General features: G+C 41.8%; 1 protein-coding gene across 1 annotated transcript; it reads left to right on the top strand.

Moving 5' to 3' along the window:
- The first annotated feature begins 15,191 nt into the window (after positions 1-15,191).
- ubtd2 (ubiquitin domain containing 2) lies at positions 15,192-25,487 on the top strand. The gene is made up of 3 exons (XM_035178513.2): positions 15,192-15,388; positions 18,789-19,025; positions 23,944-25,487. Exons 1-3 carry the CDS (start codon positions 15,319-15,321, stop codon positions 24,453-24,455), a joined length of 819 nt encoding a protein of 272 aa, XP_035034404.1. The 5' UTR covers positions 15,192-15,318; the 3' UTR covers positions 24,456-25,487.
- The last annotated feature ends 604 nt before the right edge of the window (positions 25,488-26,091 follow it).

Here is a 26,091-nt window from a genome sequence, read left to right as displayed (position 1 = left end):
AGAGAGAGAGAGAGAGAGAGAGAGAGAGAGAGAGAAAGAGGCATGACATACAGCGACAGGTGCAGGCAGTCACAGGAGCTACAATATCAGCTGTTGCAGAGGAAATACAATCAGTTGTACATACTGCCTAATACACACACACAGCATCACATGAAAACACATTGTGTGCATGTGTGTGTGTGTGTGTGTGTGTGTGTGTGTGAGTGTATGTCTGTGAAGTGTGACCTGTTTCCATGGAACAACTTGCCAGTGTTTAAATTAACATACATGCCCTCATGGTATGTGTCCTGTATATTGTAGTGTAATTTTGGTGTCCGTAGTATATTGTTCATATTGTTGTTCATATCATTTTGTTAAATGTGTGTTTTCTTTAAAGGTTTGTCTCTGTTTTACTGACCTCTGTTGGTTGAGCGTTTTTTATTCTGTTTTGTAGTCTTGTTAAATTGAATTTCTGCAGAAAATTACGCATCGCATTAGTTCATGCAGGACACGGAGTCATGTGCTCAACTATCATAAAACAAATACGTTTTCTGCGAAATAATGAAGCAACTGTGCTTTTATTGTTCTTCGTCCTAAATCTCAAAACCATCTCGAAACGATGGAAATTCACTACCAGTTCTGACTCTTCTATAACCCGACATCTCCAATGGATTCCTCGAGCGAAGCCAGATTTGTTCCCGACTGACAAAGGAAAGTGCCATGTCAGGATCTTGGTTTATGTCTCGCCTCCACCTACTCTGCAAATGATGCAGACTTACGTCCCAGTGGTACACCTCGCATTCCCTTCTCAATGCTGCCGCCCTGGTCTATGAATCCCCCGTGAAAGCCATGGGTCGTTGGTCTTCAGCAGCCTTTAAGCATTGAGTTCGCCCAGGCTTAGACGACATCATCTCAGCGCAAAAGACCTTGAGTGCTAATGCCCTAACAGCAAATCTTTCAGTCATATTAATGCTGCATTTGGATGGCTGGGTGCGTTGATCTGCTTAGTAAATAACTTGAGGTCTGCCACACACAGCAGTATGCTTGCTGCTACACCAAGATATTTCACATAACAGTAGTATGTCCTCTCGCAGGATGCGTACCTACATTCTTTAGTCTTTGGTCTGTAGCATGCTTGCTGCTAAGCATAAATATTTTACATAACAGTAGTATGTCATATCACAGAATGCATGCCCACATCCCTTAGTCAATCATTTTAGAGGTCTGCAGCCTGCTTGTTGCTAATCACTGATCCCTGCTTAGCTTCACTCCCACTCACGCCCTGGTGCCGGCAACTTGCCTCCACCACCCCAGCCTCCACCTTTTAGCACTGAGTCCAAATATGTTGTCTTCAGTGGTATTCATCTTGAACTAATTTATCTTGCCAGTTACGCCCACTGGGGGTTTTTGCATTTGGTCCCTGTTTTACGTTAGCAAGCTGCTTGGCTAATACAGAGAACATCTAAAGAGTGGAGCCATCTGTGCCAGGCATAACTGTATTCCCATTTGTGCAATAAATGGTTAAATCACGACAAGTTGTTCATGACAAACGCAAAACAACTCAAATGTCTTGACCTTGATGAGGATCATGTGAAAATATTTCCCCTGAGTCGCCTGATTAAATAAAATAGTATGTTATTAATACTGAGCATTTAATTCAAGGGATCATTTCCTCTGAATTAGATTCAAATGATAATGAAGCATTTAATTAAATGTCAGTAGAAATGTTTCTTTTTGTGGTTTTAGATTTATACGGCAGATTTAAGCAAATGGATATGAAGCAGATATTATCATTCCCTCCCATTAGTCTATTTAAGGTCAAGATGTTTTTGCATTGTGATACCAATTTAAAAAAGACAGATTGAACTGGGTATGTTTGAAATGTTTCCTGTCACCTTCCTTTTCCACATGTGAGTATCTGCTCTCACGTCCCTGTGACGTGTCTGTGCTTTATCTTGTTATGAGGTGTTAACTGTCATTATATAGCCAAAAACAGGCAGGCACATGTATCCTGTGTGATCAAGCACTCACATACACACAATGTACACGCACACGCACACACATTGTGTGAAAAGGAAAGGCCATGTCATGATCTTGGTTTATGTCTCGCCTTCGCCTACTCTGCAAGTGATGCAGACTTCCGTCCCAGCGGTACACCTCGCACTCCGTTCACATCGGTGCTGCTACCACCGCTGCCGCCCTGCTCTGTGAATCCACCGTGAAAGCCATGGGTCGTTGGTCTTCAGCAGCCTTCAAGCATTGAGTTCACCCAGGCTTAGACGACATCATCTCAGCTTAAAAGACCTTGAGTGCCAATGCCCTAACAGCAAATCTTTCAGTCATATAAATGCATTTGGATGGCTGGGTGCATTGATCTGCTGAGTAAATAACTTGAGGTCTGCAGCATGCTTGCTGCCACACACGGATATTTCACATAACTGTAGTACAACCTCTCACCTTTAGTAATAATTTTAGATGTCTGCAGCATGCTTGCTGCTATAAATACTTCACATAACGGTAGCATGACCTCTCGCAAAATGCATGCCTGCATTCTTTAGTCAATCATTTTAGAGGTCTGCAACATGCTTGCTGCTACACATAAATATTTCACATAACAGTAGTATGTCCTCTCACAGAATGCATGGCCACATTCTTTAGTCTCTACCTTTAGAGGTCTGCAGCCTGCTTGCTGCTACTCACTTATCCCTGCTTAGCTTCACTCCCACTCATGCCCTGGTGCCGGCAACTTGCCTCCACCACCCCAGCCTCCACCTTTTAGCACTGAGTCCAAATATGGTTGTAGTAAATAGTATTCATCTTGAACAAATTTATCTTGCCAGCTACGCCCACCAGGGTTTTTTGCATCTGTTCCCTGTTTTATCTTAGCGTGCTGCTTGGTTAATTCAGAGAACATCTAAAGAGTGGAGCCATTCTCCCCAAGCACAACTGTATTCCCATTTGTGCAATAAATGGTTAAATCAAGACTGAAATATTAACAAAAAGCTAAATAATTCACATGGCTGGACCCTGATGATGATCATGTGAAAATATTTATTTTTATATTTATTTAATATATATCATTTGTGATCAACCACTCACAAACACACAATGTACACACACCCACACACACATGTTTACAGGCATTTTAGTTTAATCCCTGTAGATCAAAACAGAGACCCTCTGGGTTGGGCCTAAGGCTTTTGTACACATGGCTATGCCCTCTAGATAAACACACAGACACACACACACACACAAACACATATACACACACACTATATCTGTTTCTTACTCATCTGCATATATACCTGTAAAATTCAGACACACTCTTATAGTCACAAAGTGTGTGCACATGCACTCAGATGCTACCTCATGCATTTTAGCATTAATACACACTCCAGACAATATACGTATGTACATGCACGAATAAACAATGTGAATCTGAATGTGTGCGTGTGCATGTGTGTTGCAGAGAGAGATTTGCCAAGTGTATCTTATGATCACAGAGAGTTTATAGATGGAGCTTGTGTTGCTGCCTGAACTGAAGCTGACCCAATACCTCCAGCCAAAAATCAAGAACGACGGTGAGTACAGACAGATCTTCTGTCTTTCTCGCTCTGGGTGTGTGTTTGTGTGTGTGTGTGTGTGTGTGTGTGTGTGTGTGTGTGTGTGTGTGTGTGTGTGTGTGTGTGTGTGTGTGTGTGTGTGTGTGTGTGTGTCTATTGCTCTCACACATGTAAAAAACATCAGATTTCTCTGAAAGTGTTGTGGGGTTTTACGACACTAAAACCCAGCGACCCTTCTACTTGAATGTAAACAACTCACAGCAAATGTCTAAATACAGTATTAATTTTCCTTCAATGGAATGATCGGCTTTGTTCTCTTCAGTCACAAAGATGAGTTGTAAATAGACGGTAACAGACACGTCAAACAGAACTTTAAGCTTATGAGACAATTAAACACACTTTCATAGACACTATAAGTATTAAGGCATGAACATTTTTAAGGTCACTTTCCTTCCGTGTTCGCCTTCTTTAAGAATGTATGCATGGTTTGGGTGGACGCATGCATCTGTTGCATGAGTGCATAAACTGGGGTGGTGAAAAAAGAGATACACAAATAGGAAGAAACACACACACGCACATGCACACACATGGCACGCACAAAGTACCTTACGGATGCAAGCAAGTACATGTTGCCCATGCAACAGATGAGTTTTATATATTACATTGTAAGAGTATAAACACAATAATCACTGCCACTAGATGTCACATTTGAGCACAAACTTGACTCCCCAATCCATTCGTATTCTAAAAGCAGTCCCCAATCATAAAAAGGAAATTTGTCTGAAGTTACGCTGTGTACACCAGAAACAAATCAATAATATATAATCCAACAATTGACCCATGTTAGCATAGCCATGAGAAGCTCCACTTCAATGCTGGCAGCCAACTAGCGAAGGCAACATTTGCCAAATAAACTCATAATATTGGTAACAGCCAGTTAACTGCCCTCATCTTGCCAGCTCTAGTCACTAAAGACAACAGACATGTAACATTGAAGTTACTTCTGCATGTGATTGAAGTTACTTCTGAGTTCAAGTGTCAAGTTGTTCTTGAGTATTGAAGCTAAATGGGTTTAGCCTGCAAAATTCTTGGTCTGATGGTTTGTGTGAACAGGATGACCTGGGACAGATTCAAAATCCTCACGTGATTGTTGTTTCCGCCCGCTCCTGCCACCACTTGTGAAATCAGGTCTATTAAAAAGCTTCTGTGAGAGACCTGTGACTCTGAGATTGAAGGACACATTGGTTCAATGACATGAAGCAGCCCACACGTGACAATCTGTCCCTTGTTATAGCTGCTGCAGTCAGTCCTGACCGAAACTGCAAGTGGTGTCCTGGGAAAAACAATACTGGCAGCTATTCAAACCGTGCTGAAAGGGGAAAAACAACTTTCACAAACTGAAAGTGATCACCAGGTTTTTACATCCATCAACAGTCTTAGGTTATAATTTGCCCTTTTCTACTTTAAACTACTCTTTAGTCCATGAGAACTTGAGGTTGCACCTAAATGACCACACACACACACACATTTGTTATGGGAACGAGCACAACACCGTCCAGCCACAACATGACTCAACTTTAGCTTTGGTCTATAAATAAGGCATCGCTATCTCGCTCACACGTCATTCTGTGTTCACACACACTGAGCCAGCGAGAAAAGGCAAGTGAGACTGTTGGTCCGAGATCACGGCCCTGATCACTTCTGCTGCGGTATTTGTTGAAATGAAAGCACATCATTTCTTTATTTGTGTTATTTTGTAGTTTTCAAGGTTCACCACACATAGATGAGTTGTGACAAGAAAGCTATAGTCAAAGAGTTTTACACAAACGAGATCTAAACTGTAATTTCATCAGATTTGACTTGCCCGTGGAGCCAGGCTGTTTCTCCCTGCTTGCTGTCTTTATGTTAAGCTAAGCTAGCTGTTTTCCTGGCTGTAGCTGCAAGCAATCCTGTGAGCCTGGGCCACTCTGGAGAGACTAGTGTAACTTCAGCTTCTTTTTCTTCATCTTTCGTTTGATGCTGTCTCAACTTTCTGCAACTGCCAACTATCCAAAAAGTGTTTTCATACCGTTAACGAACTGAGGCATGGTTAGTTGGATCCAGATTTTGGTCTCGACTGTGGTCTGAGGCACTTTTCACACTTGTTAATTTGGTTTGAACTCAACCGAAAACCAAACAAGGCAGCGTCTTAACAACAAAAAGGTGATGCCAATTTCCCAAATTGTCTTCAAATCCCTCAAGAATGCAGAGAAACCAACATGCATAACCGTTCAAGATGGAGAGGGGAAGACGCTAAACATGGATGACAGTTAAGGTGAGGCATGTCAAGTGATACCTTTGCTGAGCTGCACCATATTCTCCACAGTAAACAGTATAGCGGTGCTTCTTTAGGCGGTGCGAGGCATGTTTAATACAGCAGCTGTCATACAAACACAGACTGAACCTTTACAGATGATCACGGCCGAAGACGAGATGTAATGCTAACAAGTCTTGGTGCGACACAAATCCTAACATGTTGGGGGGTGTTGGGGGCCTTGGTCGGAGCTATAATTTAAACAGTCCTCAGCTCAGGGTCATTTACTGTCTGTATAGATTTACATGACAGATCCATATGGTACTGAGGAGAGCAGGTGATCCCATCCAGCTTTTCCAGCTCAGAGAAGAATTTAAACAAAACCATTTGATTTATATTTTATTTCATAAATCATATTTCTTGCATATTATGTTCAGTTTACAGGTCACACATACACATCTTTTTTCTTTCGTGGAAAAGTTTAAGATATTAACTTGTGCACTTGTCTGCTGAAGTTATTACAAGTTTAAAAAAGGGTTGGAGCCATTTGCATTTTCACAATGTCAATGTTGGGACCATCCCACGGTGAATCATTTTACAAACAGAATGTGTTTTAAGATGCTAATGTACTAATTAAATTGTGTTTTACAGCAGTCACCTCTGGACCTTCAGGAAAAGATTCCTAGCATCAGAATAAAGAGCAGAAGGTAAGAATATTTAGTTGTTTAATAGATATCGTGAGTGTTTAGACATTGTAAATGTTTATGCCATGATTATTGTGCAAACGCTCATAATATACATATTTGAAACGCAGCCGAAACGCAGTTTAAGAAGCATGTGTGTGTGTGTTTGTGTGTGTGTTTAATCATTTGTTGTTAAGGGGAAGTTAGTGTGTCGTAGCTTCTGACATGTTTTTAGCTCACCACTTGTGATGCTGCCAACACTGCAACATATGGTGTCGCACCAGCTGACTGGGCGGCCTTGGCAACAGGTTGAATGTGTGAATGTGTGAGTCCATATATGTTTATCCATGTGCATATGCACATCCGCATGCATGTGAAACCCTTCGTGTAGCCTGTGACAATGAATATGTCTCTGCAACCCATCCTGCCTGTGTATGTATGTGCATTTGTGTCCATGGTACAGTTCCAGGGAAGCACCGGAAGTTAAATAGCCTTGATTGTCCGTCCCGCTGTCTGTCTGTATTCCGTTTGGCGAGCGCTGTTGGCCGTGTGTGTCATCCACCGTCCAACTGAGATCTGACCTGAACCCAACGGTTAACGTCATACAGAGTTTAAATGCAATTTCTGCAAATGTTTAATCATGCTGTGAGTTTGGAGCCATTTTCCTCCACTTATTTTACATTCAATTTTCCCTTCATTTGTCTCAATATGAAGTTAATGATGCAGATGCACCTAATGTACTGTTACCAGTGGTTTACTGACGCCCATAATCACCAAAGGTATAACTCCAATTTTTTTTCCACTGAGGAAATAAAGACAAAATCACTTCATCTGTTGCTTTTGCTAAACAATATGATTTTCTTACCAGACTGGTTTATACATCTCATAAGGGGCTTATCACTCTTAAGAAGCTGCTCTACAATCATTGTGTGTTAACCTCAGATTACATTACATCAAACCCGATTGGGTATAATTATTTTAGGATTAGCTCGTATTTAGACACCTGCAGACTGAGCACCACGGCAACCAGGAGAGTGGAGACTGAGCCACTTGATTTCACGCTGGCTGTGTGGCGTTTCATTGTGACTTTTATTGTCCAATCATGCCAGGACACATTAGGAGGCAGCTCCGACAGCATAATCCAATTTGACTCACACTGCCACAGAATAAACCAGACAAGACATGGAGGTGTAGGCTGATCACATTTTTGTGTCGCCGGGAGGCAATCCAGATGTGACGCACACGACGGCGATGTGCACATACATGGGGAGAGAAATAATGCAGATCCATGTGTCAGGAGGACATGCACACTGTCACTCCATGTCTGCATACCTGACATGTGAATCAGATCTCAGCAAAAGTGCTTTTGAAACTTCCTGGACATGACGTTCATCTGTAGATGTTTTGTACCAGGCTACCAATTGCTAAAATACCTGTTTAATCCTTCTCTTGTCAAACAGGAGACTCTGCTGGTTTATTTCATTATGTTGCTAATTGCCCTTTACGCTCTGCCAGAGTGTGCTGGATTTTTCCACAGCCAAATGGCGTTGCTTATTCCATCAGACACTTGTGGAGACAAAGAACAAATGAACAAAGTTAGTAGAAAGGCAGTTTTAAAAGGTTATTGTCATACTTAAGTTAACACAAGGTCAACAGTACAATGACAAGTGTTGGACAATACAGGTCAGCTCAGCAGTAAGGGCAATGCTATAAAATATTACAGAAGAGAAAGAGAGAAGAAACCAAAATATATATATTTTTATTTCTTGAGAGCAAAAATACTGATTTAAAAACTGTTTTGTGCATATATATGCGGAGTGTTGAATTTAATGCTTGGTGGCAAAAACTTTTTTTAAATCAGTATTTTTGTTCTCAAGAAAGGAAAATACAAGATGACAATTTGCAATTTGGCCTGACTTTGAATTTCTCATATAATTATAAAAACATACATAAACAAATGTTGTTATAAATGACATATACATATTTATAGATGCCCTGATTGTTGTCTCCCCTTTTGATCTACTTTTGTGCCTTTTCATTTGATAACCACCATGCGGACCAAAATGTATGGAGCGTTTCAAGATATCTAGATATTCCATTTATATTCCATTAAATATGACGTAATGCACAACCGCTCTCTTTTTCTTCTCGCTGGTTTCGCCTGTAGCTCTGCTGATCATGAGCCTAACTGCAGTAAAAATAAATTGAGCAACCACAAAAACAAATAACCAAAGCAAAAATGTTTATTTATAACTGTGAGTCGCTAAACTACGATGATATTTGTAATCTCCATACCATATTTATATCTCTGACACAGATGCTGGATCATCATTTCATCCTCTTTTCCTCAAGGTTCATCACCAATTAACATTTTATGTGACAAACTAAAAGAACGCCAACAGCCTCAAGCCCAGACAATTAGTCACAGTCCTGATAGTCATGATCATAATTATAATTATTAAATGTCCATTTTTCTTAGACTATGCTATAATGCCTCAAGCGGAGGTTTTGGTGTGTTACACAGAAACCTTTTAACTGACATGTCACTGGATTCAAAGTTAGCAGATCTCCAAAGTTAGATGATTAAAAATGATCCTGATAAGACCATCAATGTCTAAATCAATGGCAACTCATCCAGTAGTTGAAGAAACATTTCACTCAAAATGACAAATTTGACTTTCATGGTCATAGAGGAAAATTCAAGGGATTCAAAGTCAAAATCAGTAGGGCACCTGGGAACCATGAAGGCACATGGTTTTGTAGAGATAGGTTTATTAGAGATTAGTTGTTGTTGCTGGACGAAAAGTAAAGAGATCACCAAAAGTAGAGGGGTTATTTTTTATATACATACATACACAGTATTTTAAAAAAAATTCCTGTTAGTATTTCTCTGTTGAGTTCACGCCTCAAAATACCCCAACTGTCCCAAAGCAGAAGACAGAGCAGAGAGGTTATGAAAGTAGGTTTGTCTTGGACATCAGTGACACTTTTGAGGGTACATGCACAGAGTCGTGATGTATTGAGTGTAGAGGTTTACATAAACAGAGATTATAGTTGTCTTTATTGAGCAATTGGAGTATATACAATAGGTGGTCTGTGAATCTGAAGAGGAGTAAGCCAACGCACAAATCTCCATTACTGAGCTTTACCATAACATGTCAGGTCTGTGTGGGCTCCGCTTTACACACACACACACACACACACACACACACACACACACACACACACACACACACACACACACACACACACACACACACACACACACACACACACACACACACACACACACATATATGCATTGATTGCACAGCTATCCTTGTTAGGCATTGACTTCCACTCATTGTGGAGAGTCACGAATGAGAATGAGTAAATTTGAACTCAATTTATTGTGAACAGAGGTAGATAGAGCATCATGCAGGAAGTAGAGCATCGTGGAAGCTGTCCCGTGGAATAGGTGTGCATTGGTTATTGTGGGCTCTACAATCACGCTATGGGTGTGACCCCCATGAGGACACATACACACTCTGTAAAGGAGACTGGAGCATGAGGCTGGGACGTCTGATCTTCATCAGACGGCTTATGATTGGACAGTTGAAGGGAGATGACCTGGTATGCAGGGTTGAGGTGGTGCGTGGGTGAAATTGGGTCACTCAATGGCCGCGGTACTGAACAGACAGTAGGGAGAAATAATATTTTCAACCTTGAAAGCCTACAAGTGATTGGCTCAAGGCCAGCATGTCTGGCTTTGATTGGATGACAAGAGAGAATGAGCTAGGTAGAGCCCAAAGATAGCACGAAGTGTGCATGTGATTTAGTAGGCAAGAAGACAGTCTTCCAGACCGAACTTTCGCTTCACTTCATTTAGACCTACTTGAACATTTTTTAAACCCATCAGCATAATTGTGGACTCCAGGGGGTGAACAATAACCATTCCTTAACTAACATTAAGGACCTCAGAAATTATGTCTTGCCTCATTTGGTGAGGCATGTGGACCCCATGAGGACTACTGATCCCAACAGTGTCAGTGTTTATACCAGAAAAGGTCCCAAAGAGGTAACAAATATGCATGCACACACAAACACACACACTCAGACAATAAGCGAGAGCAAGACAGACTCTGGAATGATAAGACATATAAGCTACCAGGACTGCAGCACTAATGCCCAAAATTAGTAAGAGGAGGTCAACTCGAGTGCGAAAACTTCCCATCATGTCTCCCTCTCTTTCACTCTCTCGCTCTTATAGTCAAAACAATCCTTTGAACTCACTCACTAAGGTAATTTAAGTCAGGTTTAATTAAGGTTGCGTTGATGTATTAGCAGTGAACTTCTCCAAACTGGACATCTGTTATGGTCTCATGACTCAGAACTACTGTCTTTGTGGTAACACACTAACAGTCTGGTAAAGTATCAGTGACATGACGTTTCATTAAAGCACCTACAGAAACAAAGCAGCAACTCCTCCAGCTCTTCTACATCAGGCTGCAGCCTAAATTCAATGTGGATTCAAGTTAATGTATCTTACAGCACAGATAACAACTCAGCTGCGTAGATCCTTGACAGAAACATCTTTTAGTTTAGCACTGAATGGTTTCGAATCATCTTTATCAGACGAGGACATATTTTTGGATACTCACATTCTTACTCACAGAGTTGTAGCAGCTTGGTAGAAATATGAAAGGGGCGTGTCCTCAAACAGCTCAGGTTCTTGGTGAAGTCGTCAGTCCAAGTTGACTATAACTATATTCAGACATGAAAAACACAATTTTACAAACACTCTCCAGGATTCGCGTTTCAAAAATGAAGAACACAGCAGGAGATTGTGTGGGACAGACGCGTTTACATCAGGAAAATGTCTGGAATGTTCAAGTGAGAGGTGGCGCCTGAGTAGAGCATGCAGGAGGCAACAACATTGTGGCTCCCCAAAGGTGAAGCCAAATCATCTTGATTGCCCCCTGGTGGCTGTCTGCAGCAAATCCATTTTTGGCCACAGTGCTGTGCTGTTCACACTGGCACCAGGATTCTATTAAGGCCAATACATTTAACTAAGTAATGTCGACATAGATTAAAAGAAGACTATTACTCACTATTTATGCACATACAGGCTTCACAGAGGGATTTATATATCAGTTGTCAGTTTTTCTGTTTTCTGTAATCTGCATATATTTTAAATACTGAATCAAGGGTCCTAGTATAGCAAGAGATAGCACTACTTTTGTTAAATGGGTTGCACAGGGATGACAGACTTATAAAAAAGAGGGAACATATTTGGGGAAGGGCAAAACAAAGTGTCCTGGCTTCGTAGAGCATCTTAGGCTGAATAACGTTTACATCCTCAGGGTCAACTTGACCTAATTCTCCACTCGGCCTTCATCCCGTCCCCTGTCTCCATCTCTTTGCTTCATCAGGGAACTGAGACACCATGAAAAATCAGTGAGGGTTTCAGTCGGCACTGTAGGAGGAGGTAATAGTAAAGCAATAAATGGACAATCAACTGTGTGCTGTCCGTCAGCCTCCTTCACACACAGCTGGATGTGAATGCATTTAAAGCACCAGGCAGCCCAATCTCTCCAGTCTTTCATCAAATACATTCTGTGGTTACACTGGACTGGAATTGGGAGGGGGGGCATAGCACTTGACAGATAACAGTAAATCAATGGACCCACTCGCAGCCCCATCTTCAACACAGATGGGGCAGTGGAACATCTTCAAAAGGACGGATAATGTGAATTGGAGCATCGGAGATAATACGGCAGATGTGCGGCTGCAGAGTTTGGGCCGGCGATAGAAACGAACAGCTAAGAGTAAATCAATGACAAGCCTGTTAACCTCGATGTCGGCTACACTGTTGCCTTGATGAAAGAGAAAGAAGAAATAGAAGACACTGACGAAGAGGATGAATGGGAGAATAAAGGGTGGGGGTAGTGAAAGAAGCAGCACAGACCGAGATTAGAGAGAAACGTCGGATAAAGAAGAGTTGACTTCAAAGGGCTATGAGAAGAAATGACTGCTGGTCAATGTCTGGAAAAGTCTGCCACTTTTGTTTATTGAATATTTACCAGCGTGAAAATGATGCTTCGTGTCTGGTTGTTTGCCCGCAGAGGAAACAGAGAGCTGAGAGAATATTGCCACTGTGAACAATTTTCAATGTTCTGCTCTCTTACACGGCATCTCTCTCTTTTGACGTCCTTCTCAGCTTCTATTATATCATCCATGTTTTCTTTTTTATTATTTAAGGGCATATAAGTGGGGTCATTGGATACTCGACATGGGACATGATGGCCAATGGACATGTGCTGAAAGGACCATGGGTATTAATGTAACTACACTTAAGTTGTAGAGTAGGTCAATATATTTTATTGACAGAGCTTCAGTTGGAAAAAACACAGAGTTTTTAAGTTAATGTTTTGAGAATGTGGACAGCACTGTTAAGCCTCCACACACACACACACACACACACACACACACACACATAAACCTAATTCTAACCCCAACACTAAATTCACGTCTTAACCCTTAAACATCCTTTTGAGAAAGTGAGGACAAAATGTCTACACTCAAGATACAAGTACACACCACACATACCTTTATTCTGCAATTAAAACTCTCCAGCACCATCTACTGGAACAATCCAAGCAGAAGACAGTACATTTATTATTTGGGTTACTGTGAATATCAGTCACATGACAGACTGACCTTGCTCAAAGCTGCCTCCTGTGAAGACACTTTTTATTGATTCTTGGCAGGAAAACGTGTGAGCACAAATACTATCTGAACAAAGTAAACACTGGACAAAGTGTTTTTTATGTCTGCTGAGACAATGGAGACATGCACATATACATATACTGTATATTTCCAATCAGTCTATTACCACAGCCTACTTCTGTCACATAAATTGCAAAACTGTAAAAGTAATATCAAGGTGTAGTACAAGGTCTTCAGGTTTCATTAATTTGATTTAGACAGACTTTTACTGCAACGGCCATCAAACTTACACATTTGTTTTTGATACCTCTAAACTGAAGTCACTAGAGGTCACTATAGCTCTCACAAAAGAACTTGTCACACAGTGTTTTTATTTAATAGCCTATTCTTGCCTTGAACAGTCTGGGTTAGTATCATTTGACTGCTTACTGTGGCCTCTAACAATGCTACAGAGAACAGACAAATGATCTGAGTTTAACTGTGGCATTTCCTTTTAATCCCTTGACAATGTAGGTTTGAGATTCTATCTGAAAACCACATTATTTTCTAAATGATCTCAATCCTTGGTGCCTACATTTCTGACTAAAACAACACGCGGTGGGACCTCCTGGTCATATCATTCTGACATGGGGCTATTCTTTCACTCCTGAATATGACTTTTCAAGTGGAAAACAGGACAGAAGATCCTACTGGATCTCCAGCTGTGACCTTGATCACAGAGTGTGTAGCAACATGTCCAAACATGTGTTACATCATATAAAAATGTCGGCATTCTGTTTCCAGCAATGGGAAATAATTGTAATTCCAGACAGCTTAGTTGTAAATGTACCCTTGCTATCCCGTTGCTATTGTGTGTGCGCACAGATACATGTGAGTGACTGTGTGTGTGCGTGTGTGTGTGTGTGTGTGTGTGTTTGCCAGTGGGTCAAATTACACTCAAGTCTGTTCAGGACAGTCCTAAAGATAGGGACCAGGCAGGAGTGGGCTCATCTGGTGTAACATTGCAGCATTCGCACTGCAGAGATAAAGAGGCCGAAGAGAAGACAAGTTGAAAACATAATTAACAACTATTAAGGAGACTAGAAGTAAAAAGAATAGTATAGAACAATAACATTATTTCAGTGTGTCGTTAAATAATTTTAAAAAAACATAGTAAAATGAATAAAGAGCTATTTGTTATATTTTGTCTATTCAAGAGAGACTAGAATAAAATAGAATAAAAGTACATTTACCTCAATGCTGTAAAATATACTTGTTACCTTTAACAAACCTTATTGGCTTTTTGTTTGCAAACAAAACGGTCTAATCGCTGAAACCTTATGTAAAACAATAGAATAGAATAAAATAACAAATGCAAATTGTCATTGTGTGCTGCAAAATGTACTTGTTATCTTTAATAAACAGTAGAACATAGAATAGGCAGCTTTCAATCTCTAGAATATGCTCTTTATACTGTTCAACGTGTCCCATCTTTGTAGGCTGTGTTAAAACATGAAAAATACTCAATAGATTGATTGATTGATAGAAACTGTGCAGAAGTGAAGATGGAATAGAGCATAATGGAAGTGGGCAGTCTTCTTAGTGTGGGTCTTCTTGAACATCGAGGAACACCAGGTTCATTGAACGTGTCCTCATCAGAACAACAAACACAAAACTGTCACCTGAGTGAAGTCAACATGTGGAGCCCCACAGAAGAAGAGCATCCTTCTTTTAAATACTGTGCACTTCTCCATTGTTCTGTGTCTCTTTTCTCTGCCTCATTCCTCCCTCGGTCACCTTGCCCCTCTCTCTCTCTCGCTCCCCCACCCCCACCACCACCTCCCTTCTCTCTCTTTCTCTCTCACTCCGCCTACCCCACAGAGGAAGAAGATGATGCCCGCTGCAACCCGAAGGAGAGGAGGAAGAGGGTAGGGAGGAAGGAAGCGAGGGGAGGGAACGAGGAGAAAGGAAAAGGGAGGGAGGGAAGAGAGGGGGAAAAGGAAAGAGAGAGAGAGAGAGAGAGAGAAAGAGGGGAGGGGGGCTCGCTGGATGTAGCTCTAGCTGTGGGCCGGGGGGTGAGCTACCTAGCCCGGGCTGCTCCGCCGAAACATCCATGGGTGGCTGTGTCGGGAGCCACCACGACTCCTCGGGCAGCTTGAACGAGAACTCGGACGGCACCGGAGGTAACTTACGGGGCTTATCTGCGTCTTTTTTGGGGTGGGAGAGGGGAGTGGAGGGTTCGCTTCCTCTAGGCTTGTCTGCATGTTGTCCTGCCTGGCTGCTGCTGCTGCTGCTGTGGAGGAGGTGGAGGAGGGGGGGGTCTCCCTTCCCTTCCCTTCCCTTCCCCTCAATCCGAGCCAGACAGAGCCGGAGACAGAGCCCGCAGAGCCCGCAGCCCTCCCCGGGCACCGTCCCCCTCCGCGAGCAGCAGGCCCCGGAGCGACGCCTGACAGACCGGGGGTGTTTACTCTGCGACGCTGCCTCCCTTTGTTCTTTTTGCTGTTGTGCCGAGCTAGCCCGGGCTAAAACCTAGCCTGGTTAGCCTGCTAGCGCCGCTGCTGCATAACAAATATGGGTCCCAGACGGCCGGGGCTCGCAGGCGGGGAGAGGGACAGTCTGATCTCAGGCGGCTCGTGACCCCCGCGTCTGCTCGCAAGCGCTGAGACTGATGTTTGGCCTTTGTTGTCACTGGCTGATCGGTGCGAGTGAGATGCGGGAGCAGGGTTACTGATGGAAAGTGTGGAAACTTGCAGGCTGCTGCAGCTTGATGTTGGAGGGAGTGAGCTTTAAACACTGTGGTTACGATGTGGGAACAAGGCCTGAGAGCAGTGGGCTCCATGCTGCATGAAAAACTTAAAGTTGATTGTATTAATCGAACAATAATCAGTCCTGCATGGAATCACTAAAGCCGTTGGGGTGTAATAACTCAAGCAGTGACTCTTACAGTGGATTAAAATACGGTTTGAATGTTTATTTTCGTTTTAAATTGATTTCTGGTGACATGATAAATTGGATTAGTGTTTAACACCATAGACTATTTAAAGATGGATGACGTGCTGGCTCCCAAAAAGTGAAGCCAAAGCGTCTGGATCGCCACCTGGTGGCTGGCTGCAGTAAAAGGTCATAAAGCCAGCCTCCTCCATATTAAAGGGATAGGTCACCCAAAAAATGAAAATTCACTCATTATCTACTCACCACTGTGCCGATGGAGCGGTGGTTGAAGTGTTTGAGTCCACAAAACACTTTCAGGGCTAAACAGCTTTGCAGCCAAATCCAATACAATTGAAGTAAATGGGATTCAATTCTTCAAACGTAAAAAAATAGTGTCCGTAAGCCCCGACATTCAAATTCGACTTGAAACAAGGTCATTTACATCATGTTTTTAGCCTAAATGTCTGCGGTTATCCTTCTGCTCGTAGCCAGGTTCACGCACACACACACACCGCACAAGCTCCCGCCTCTATGCTCTTGCCCAATGGGCACGTGACGACAGCAGCGATACTTGCGAGTTCTAGCTGATGCTTTACCCCTGAATCTCCTAAAGTGTTTTGTGGACTCAAACATAGATAATGAGTGAATTTTCATTTTTGGGTGAACTATCCCTTTAAATCTAGGGTTGGTAAGCCTTGGAAAAGCGAGAGCAGGCTACACTCTGAACCGAAACATCCCACTCCCTCCCTTTAATCGATGGAATAAGGGTCAAAGTACACGTCAAATACATGTTTGAAAAAAGGTTTCTGTCATTTTAAGATCATTCTTATTACACCACGTTCAAGTAATAATTTTCATGTTACTTTGGATTACTTATTTGATGCGAGGCATCATGTTTGACAGCTGAGACTGACTCGTGATTGATCGAGCATGTGTATGGACAGGACCTCACTACTGAATTTAGCTCCAAATGCTCAAGATGACGAGGTTCATATCTGGGAAATTATAGCTTCCTTTATGGATAGTGGCAGGAAGTGGAGACATCCACCTTCCATCTTTACAGTCTGTGGTTAAAACAATCATTAAGCATTACATTAGGTCTCTTTTTTTAGGTCTGGTCCGGTTCTGCCTCCATGTGACACTGACGATGTTGAAAAGATTCATGCATAAAGGTAGCTGGATAGAATTAAACTGGATAGTATGTCTAGATTTAGAGATTTGGGTCGGGGGCTGGGGACCGATCACATACCAAGGTCTGTTTTCCTTAATGTCATCATCTTTTGCATCTCCCAGACTTCCTGCTTGTCTAGATGTCCCACTTCACAGGTTTCAGCGATCCCTGTGAAGTGTGTCTCAACAAGAGGTCGTGCTGTGTTATAAACAGATGCAACCAAACAGCTGGTACTTGACACCTCGCTTTATGCTGACAGAGACAAGGCAATTAGACCTAAACACATTCTGCTTTCCACAAAGCAGGTGTCATAACCAGATTTACCCAGTTCAAGCATACTTAGTTTAAAATGACTACACAAAGTATCCCAAATATATCTCCTAAGAATTTCTGGGAACTACTTAAAATACGACCAACTACACTGATGTTTAAAGGTAAATTTGTAGATTCTTGTGCAGACAGACCTGGAAAGTAAGGTAGTGCAGGAGTATGAATGTGTCTGTGCAGTCAGGGTGGCACTAATACAGGCAGATCACTGTGACTTAAGTGTATGCAGCTTCAGAATACTTCAATATTCATAATCCGTTTTCATTTGAACCAGTAAGAGGATTAATGTTTCATCTATTTGAGTTTAATGCTGCAACACCTGTATTTCTCCCCTCATGTGCTATTCAAGTCTAATCCTAATTCTACTTTGTTAACCAAGGACTTATTTTACCTACTGTCCTTAAACAGTGTCTAACTCTTGCAGACTATTCAGGTGAAATACATCATTATACAAATGGGCCAAAATAGGGATTAAGATAAAGTGAGTGTAAACTGTTAGAGGTCTTATTTACTACAAACAGTCAGTTGAAGGTTGGTGTTATCAGCCCACACCACGTGATCATCAGCGTACATGTGTACCAGCAGCAGGTGTAACTCAACACCTCGATCCGTCGTCATCGTCTCTCCTCTCCTCCGTCTCTTGTGTTGCAAAAACAAACACATTCTGCACACACACACAACACACACTACACGGCGTCCTGTACCTGTTGTCCCCTTCGGTGGTGATCCAGATGGTGTTGTTCATGCTGCAGATGTTGGAAGCCTGCTAACATATAGGGTTTTGTAACTGAACACTTGTGTGTGGGTGTGTTTTAATCTGTCAATCTGTTATTTTAGCTTAGTTATGTACTTCCTAAATCCTAAAAAACAAATATAAATCCCAACTCTCCTTATTCCTCTTCTCTTTTTCCTCCATCCCTACTTGTCATTTCAATTCCCTTTCTCCTTCTGTAATCTTCCATTCCATGTCTGTCCATATTTGTTTCTTTTTTTGTTATTTACTTATCTTGGTTATCCTTCCCTCCCATGTTTTTCTTTCTTCACCTCCCTCTAATCATCCCACCCTCACTTTCATTCTCTGTCTTTTTCTATCTTGCCCTCCTGCCTTTGCCTTTGCTTTCTTTCCTCTCCATCCCTCCTTCCCTCCCTCCCAGTGGCTCTAGGGCGGAACCAGCCCCTGAAGAGAGAGCGGCCTAAATGGAAAAGTGACTACCCGATGACTGAAGGCCAGCTGCGCAGCAAGAGAGATGAGTTCTGGGATACTGCGCCAGCATTCGAGGGCCGGAAGGAGATCTGGGATGCGCTGCGGGCTGCGGCCAGCGCCTTTGAGAGCAATGACCACCTGCTGGCTCAGGCCATCCTCGACGGGGCCAGCATCACACTGCCGCACGGTAACACACATTTTACACAGTGGCAATTGATACACAGCAGACAGTGTTTGTTTTACTCTCCATCAGGTATCAGTTGGGTGGACACTGTGCAGGATATTGCAGTTGATTACCGAACTAACACCCTCCTCCCAAGAAAAACACAGGAACTCAGCGTTAGAGAATATCTTTACAGGGTTGCAGATGTTAATTGTTGGGCTAGTTTATTGAGAATTTTGTAAATAAGTCTTGAATAAATATTTTTACTGTATATATTTGTTGAATTACCCCTGCCCTTCAGTTTCATTCCGAGTCTGGTTTTTAGAAAAAGCTTCCATGTCTCTGTAGCTTAAAAAAGTGTTAACAAACCCCACGATAAAGCAGCAAGTTCAAGCAGGTGTAGGCTGAATTTATATAAATGTCTGGATTAGGCAGAGAGCTGTCAATTATTTACTTTACAGATTACTTGGAAAAACTTCCATCAAGCTAATAAATCTATGACCTCACACAACTACAATAAGCACGGCAAACATTTTGAGGTGGCTTAGCCAGGTCATTTTTTTACCAAAGCAGCTCTTACCGCTGGTTGGCGGGGTATTGAAAACCAGCTCTCCACTTTTAATCTTTTGAGAATCGAGAAGCTAAAGCGTGTAGTCAAGCTTCCCCAGGAAGTGTCTTAAACAGCCTCTGTGGTTTCAAGTGTCGAGTTTCAGAAACAGGTAAACGTTGCAACATATATCTGTTCATTTCTGCTTGTGTCAGTGGATTCTGTTCTATCATTTTTACGATCTTATAATCTTTTTAGTGAATAAGCACCGAATTATAAGGCATTCAGCCTGCAGCTAAAAGGATTCCAAGAACCTCTAAGTGTATCTCAGTCACCACAGAGTTTAGTGTTTAGTCTTCTGCCATTAGGAGGTATATACAGGAGAAGGAATCAATAAATAATAAATGAAACGTGGAGTGTCCTTAGTCTTTTGAAAGAAGGATTTAATGAAGTAATCACTCACCAAAGTAGAGTAAAGAATACTCAAGCATTCACATAGAATAAATCAGTTAAAGTGACATGGCTTGGATTCAGGAAGTCTAACAGCTCGCATGGTAATTATAAGCTCCTGCGGCTTCCATTTTTGCGGATGCGCATCATCGTCTTTATTCACATTACCACAGAGTCATATTACCTCAGCTGAGAAATGGAAGGGTTATGTTGATGTGTTGTCCTTGTGAGTTCTGGAAGGTGTCATGTTTTTCCAGAATGCTTTCACAGTTTCCCTCTTTTTTTAATGTATTTGTTAGAGTCATAAGCTGAATTCAAAATTGATGACAAATTCTTTATAATTTGAAAAATAGGCTGAAACCAAGACCCAACAGTCCTCTAACATTCAATCAAGCCGCACCATAGTGCAGGCACTCATAGATATCAGTCCTCTGAATATGCCCGATTTTTTTTCAACAACAAAAAACACCCAATGTCAACATGTGAAACGAGTGATAAAAATTCCTAGGTCCGCCCCTCTGTCAGAATCTATGCCAAAATGTAATGTGCCTGTAAACATAGGCAGGGTCTTGTCTTGCTCCGTTCCTCTCTGTAGATTAACCGGGTCAGATCAGATCATGCTGGGTTGCAGCTGTAGATTCCCCAGACCTGATGTCACCGCTGCACTCGTCTGAGACTACATTACAAACAGCAGTCAAATCGCTTTAACTTTTTTAACCCTCACAGTTTTACGCCTCGCCCTGTTTGTGTTTAACACCAGAGTTCAGGGACGGGTTGGATCCAGATCTTGTTATTGATTTTTTGATTTCCCACTTTTTTCTGTCACCATTATAGTTTTGATTTAATTATTCCTTATCGACACACACTCCACCACCTTAGCCAATGGAAAAACTCTTGAAAATTAATTGAAATATTATTTAAATGTTAATTTGAAGGTTAATAACAACTGTGATCAAGCTTTTATTAAAGTTTAATTCTGAATAGTAAGTTGAAAGAATCGGGGGGAATCTAGTGGTTTTTTTGTTGCTTCAATGAATTTCCGTCAGTTGTATTCCAGAGGGGCCATGTATGAGATCAGTGTAGATCTGATCGGTGGGGCAAGGAAAGTCAGGAGTGAAAGCATGAACCCGGCGGCAGTACGAAGTCATGAGATGCATAACGTAGCATATTTGGAAGGTAAATGCAAATATCCATGGAGGCTGAGGGAGTATACTGAATGCTTTTTACTGCTACCTCAGTCTGTTTCACATGAAAGCTTTTAATGCACAGGCGTCACAGCACCAGCTTTTATTTTTATAGAAAAAGATAAAAATCAGGACATTATGTGCACAATGGGGCACTAGTAATTGGACATAGTAAGAGCCGGACAGCCCTTCAGGTTCCCTGCTCAAGTTGCTGGTTGTAAACCCATAATGATATGACAATGGCAATTACATTAATGAAATATATCATTCAGTAAGTATAGGTGAAGACGCAGCCCATGTAGCTGATGACAACAGAAGGTATGTATGTCATATAGAATTCTTTAGGTAGCTCTTTAAATTGGAAAGTGAGACAAAAACTAACCAGATCACAATTTAAACAATGCTACAAAGACATGAACCTTGGTTCGGACATTAAGGTGTGAAAACGACTGTGGAAAGTCATTTGTTCGTCTAGTTCTGCAGCACAAGAACCACAATACTGCTCAACTTGCTCCATTTGTCAAAAGTGAGGCTGTGGTTTGGCATAACAGTGTTTTGAGCTCAAAATTAATGTCAGCATGCTAACATACCCAGTGACGATGCTAAATATGAATGGAACAAAAACATGTTCACAGATTCACGTCAGTGTATGCACTGTATAATAATATTCTGTAGTCATGCAACTTTTTGGTGGCTATGCAAAACAGCAGTGCAGCAAAGAAAGACGCTTTCCTATAAACATATGTTTTCTTGCTTTGGTAATAACATTTTAATCTGGTGCAGGTTTGATTTGTCGGCTGAATTCTTGTTTTGTAATGAAATCCCACAACCAAAAGCATCAGCGCCACATTGAAACTATTAGCATTCTACAGCTCAAGGATAAACACTGAGGTGGGGCCAACTGGAACAAAAACAAGTGAGATACACAGACACAGAGATTTGTATCAAAGTGTGTTGATACACTCAGTGAACAGTGTTTATCAGACATTTATAACAGTATTTTGTTATTTATGGTGTCTTGAATTGTACACGAAAGGAATTGAATACATTTGTAATTAAACAGGTCTTAAAGCAGATTGACGTCCTTGAATGCAGTTAGGTCAGAAGTTCATGAAAGTCAATCATCAGATGCACATGATAATATTTCAGCTATGGCAGAGATCTTTAATACGTTTAAAAACATGGTTACCAATTATGTCACCTCGTCGGTATGCCAGGACTTTATTAGGTTGCGGTGAAACTTATAATACACCCCAAATTACCAATGTTATGACCTATGATTGGCATGTATATCACTTAAATTATTCTATGTAATTATACCAAACCTTTCAAGAATACCAATATTTTACATTATATTTGGTTTGAAAACCTTGCTGTAAAACACTATTACACATGTGTAACACTTTAATCTGAATATTGTAAAATGGATAAATAACTGTCCAAACACAAACTGTTCCAGGCATGAAAAAGCCTTTTAGTCAGGTCCAGCTGGCAGCATCTTTATTCAGCAGATCTCAGAACTGTATTTCTCGAAACTGAGCAAAAAGATACCCTCTCATTTGTCTTTGGATGTTTTTGGTAGATTTACCGTAACTTTTGTGTCTGTGCTTTTCTCCTTAGACTTTATTGTGTCAAATTAACAAAAGGAAACGATAAGAAATTGTCTTTCAGACGGGAACCGGCTCCCTGCGTTCACGTTCAAGAAGTGTTGGTGACACATGACTACCACTGCTCTCTGTTCACTTTGCACTCCGTCGCACTCGCATGCTCTCACTTTAGCCTCAACGTACTCACCTTGACCACAGCAGCCGCCAACACGATGAGGGCCTCCGCTCACTCATCTTATCTCAATAATGTCAATGTCAAGTGGATTGTTTCAGTTTAAGTCATAAAACAACATAAGCTGCACAGTGACCTTTTTGGTGTAACTTTCTCTTTGGATTACTCTAAAAACAAGGGCAGGTAATCTTCACAATACAAAAGACAATAACCTCAATAAAATTACATGACAATAATAAGAAGAAGTCCACTATGCAAGAGGACCTGTCTGAAATCCCCCTGAGGACCCCTGGGTTCCCCCTAGCAAATACCACAGTGTTTAGTTTCTGTTTGCGGAATAATTTGACCTCTTCACTACAGCTTATTTCCCTCTCTCTCCACCAACTTCACTCTGACACAACGCCTTCTAATACCACACTCCAGCACACGCATTACATTCCCTCCTGCTTTCACTCTCTGATCCTCCCTCACAGTCCGTTATCTCTGAATCCTACTCTCATTTCTGTATTCCATTTTACTACAGCGGTATGTGGACTGTTTTTTTTGGCTTCCTTAGGCGGAAAAATGATGTGAGCTTTTCACTTTCAGTTGAGGAAAGCAATAATGAAAATATACGACATAACGACATTTATTTAAATACAACAATATTGTGCCAAAATGTTATTAAGCTCTGTTAAAGCAAGGTGTAATGAATAATCTTTTACCCCAAAACAAACTATACATGGTTTCCGTAGTAACGATGGCCATCCATAAAACTACAGTGGATCATTACAGCGAATTGGATTCTGCAAGCTGGCAATGTTTGACTTGTTTTACTGTGAAATAGTGATTGAGCAAACTATTAAAATAGCCTCGTTTGTCAGAGGCGAGTGTTCTGGGGCCGACCCCTGTCTCACTGAAGCATTATCATACGTGATGGTAACAAAGTTTATGAAAGCTGTCTTTTAAATTCAGGGTTGACACTTTTTCTCCTTTCTTCCAGGAGCTCTGACAGAATGTTACGATGAACTGGGGAATCGATACCAGTTGCCGGTCTACTGCCTCTCTCCCCCCGTCAACATGATCGAGGAGCGCTCTGATGAGCCAGACGGTTCAGATCCAGACTCGGGGGCCGCAGACCCGTCCACGGGCATCGCCGGTGACCCAGGCTCGGGAGGGGAGTGCCAGCTTCGGCTGCGGCTATCAACGGGTCGCGACCTCCGGCTGGCGGTGCGCTCCACGGACACAGTGGGCATGATGAAGCGGCGTCTACAGAGCCAAGAGGGTGTGCCAGCCTCAACCCAGCGTTGGTTTTTCTCAGGTCGGCCACTGACGGACAGACTGCGCTTGGACCAACTCAACATCTCCAGGGACTACGTGGTGCAGGTCATCCTCAGCCAGCCGCCGCCAGAGCCAGAGCCAGAGCCGGTCACTCCAGCAGGACATGTGCAAGAAGCCTCCGGGTCGGTGGGAGTGCCTGCACTGCCTCAAGAGCCCACGCCGGTGGAGAATTAATTCCCCCAACCTGGCAGGGGGGGCATACCAGCTGTCTGGCAGTATAAAAAAAAAGGAGGATAACAAGGGAGATATAAGAAAGAAAGAAATTTAACATTTCTCTTTTGGTTTGCACTCTTCTCTTCTCTTCTGCCCTCTTCTCTCCTTCCTCTTCCTCTTCTCCTCTCTTCTCTTAAGAAGAGGGGGGCTCTGTTTGGGCAGAGGTCAGCATTCTGCTGGAGCAACAGGAACCTTGACTTGAGAAAAAGACTCTTCCTTTTGTTTTTTACACATTGAAATTTTGACCTTTTTGAAGTCTTTTTAACTGTTCCTATGGAAACCAAACAACAAAAATAACATTTTGTCAGGCGGCTGATAGGGTTTTCTTAGCGACGCTGATGTCCAAATTGTTTCTGTGTTTCGGTTTCCATTCACGTTCTGCACTCTGGCAAAGCTGTTTCTGACTTTACATTACGTTAAACATACATCTTCATTGCAGACATTTAAATTCACTTCAGAAAGAAAAGGGGTAAAGATACTTTAACAATCAGTTATTCAGGTTAATATGAAATACTTAAATATATGTGAATCAAATCAAGAACATTTCATCTCCTGGGGATGAAGTGAGTATGCTAACAGCTGTAAAGAAAAGTATTCTATTGTTATATCTAGTTAGCAAACAGATGTGTCCGAGGTTGTGACTGGATGTTTTACCAAGCTGCCGCTTCACTCTGCTTCACAGTACAATCAGAGGAATCATGTAATAAACATTAAGTAGTCAGCCCATGTTTGTGTGCGCGCGCATGTGTGTGTGAGCGTGTATGTGTGTGTGTGTGTGTGTGTGAATGTTCATATATGATCAAGACACAACCACACTTCTTCATGTGGGTAAAGGATGGACATCAGAAACACAGTTACATATTTTGATTAAAAATCGACTGTTTTTAATTAAAATTGATCATTGTTTCTAATCCTCGATCTCTGTCTGATCTTTGAATACTTTCATGTTTTTCGAAAATAAAGCCTGTGTACGGCCGACATTCACTGTTAAAATAGACTATACAGTGTTTTACATACTATCTCAGCTCTATAAAAGTCCTCTGGTTGAAACTATACCCAACATTTGCCATGTCAGCAACACAATAAATTTAAACAACACATCTTTGTCAGTTGTTGAGTTTCCCCTCTTTTATTTTGTGGCCACTGCCTCCACACTATCCCCAACTATATATCCCTGACCAGTCCGTCCACTGAGCACATGGAAGTCACAATGATATGAACCCTCCAGCTAGTTTCAAAGTAATAAAACAATATCAACTTTTATATCGATCAGTAGAGCACATACCTCTGCCATGGCCCAATAACGGTCACCTTATGAAACCAAATTTAAATTCGCTGGATTTGTATTTGTCACACAATCTCACACTGTTGGAGAAAATGAAAAACCTCTCATCCAGATCCACCCCAACATTTAATGGGTTCTTTCCTGACCCACACCACCTCCTTCAACCAAACTTCACAGTAAGCCATCCAGTTGTTTTTGGACTATCCTGCAAACTTTTAAACAAACAAATGGACGGGTGAAAACCATCAACAGCAATACAACAAAAGTCCAATATACATCTTGTGCTTCGTACAAGCACAGTGCGAGGGTCAG

Source organism: Hippoglossus stenolepis, chromosome 15 (assembly GCF_022539355.2).
Source record: "Hippoglossus stenolepis isolate QCI-W04-F060 chromosome 15, HSTE1.2, whole genome shotgun sequence".
Classification (NCBI taxonomy): domain Eukaryota; kingdom Metazoa; phylum Chordata; class Actinopteri; order Pleuronectiformes; family Pleuronectidae; genus Hippoglossus; species Hippoglossus stenolepis.
This window is presented reverse-complemented; position numbering and strand designations above follow the sequence as displayed.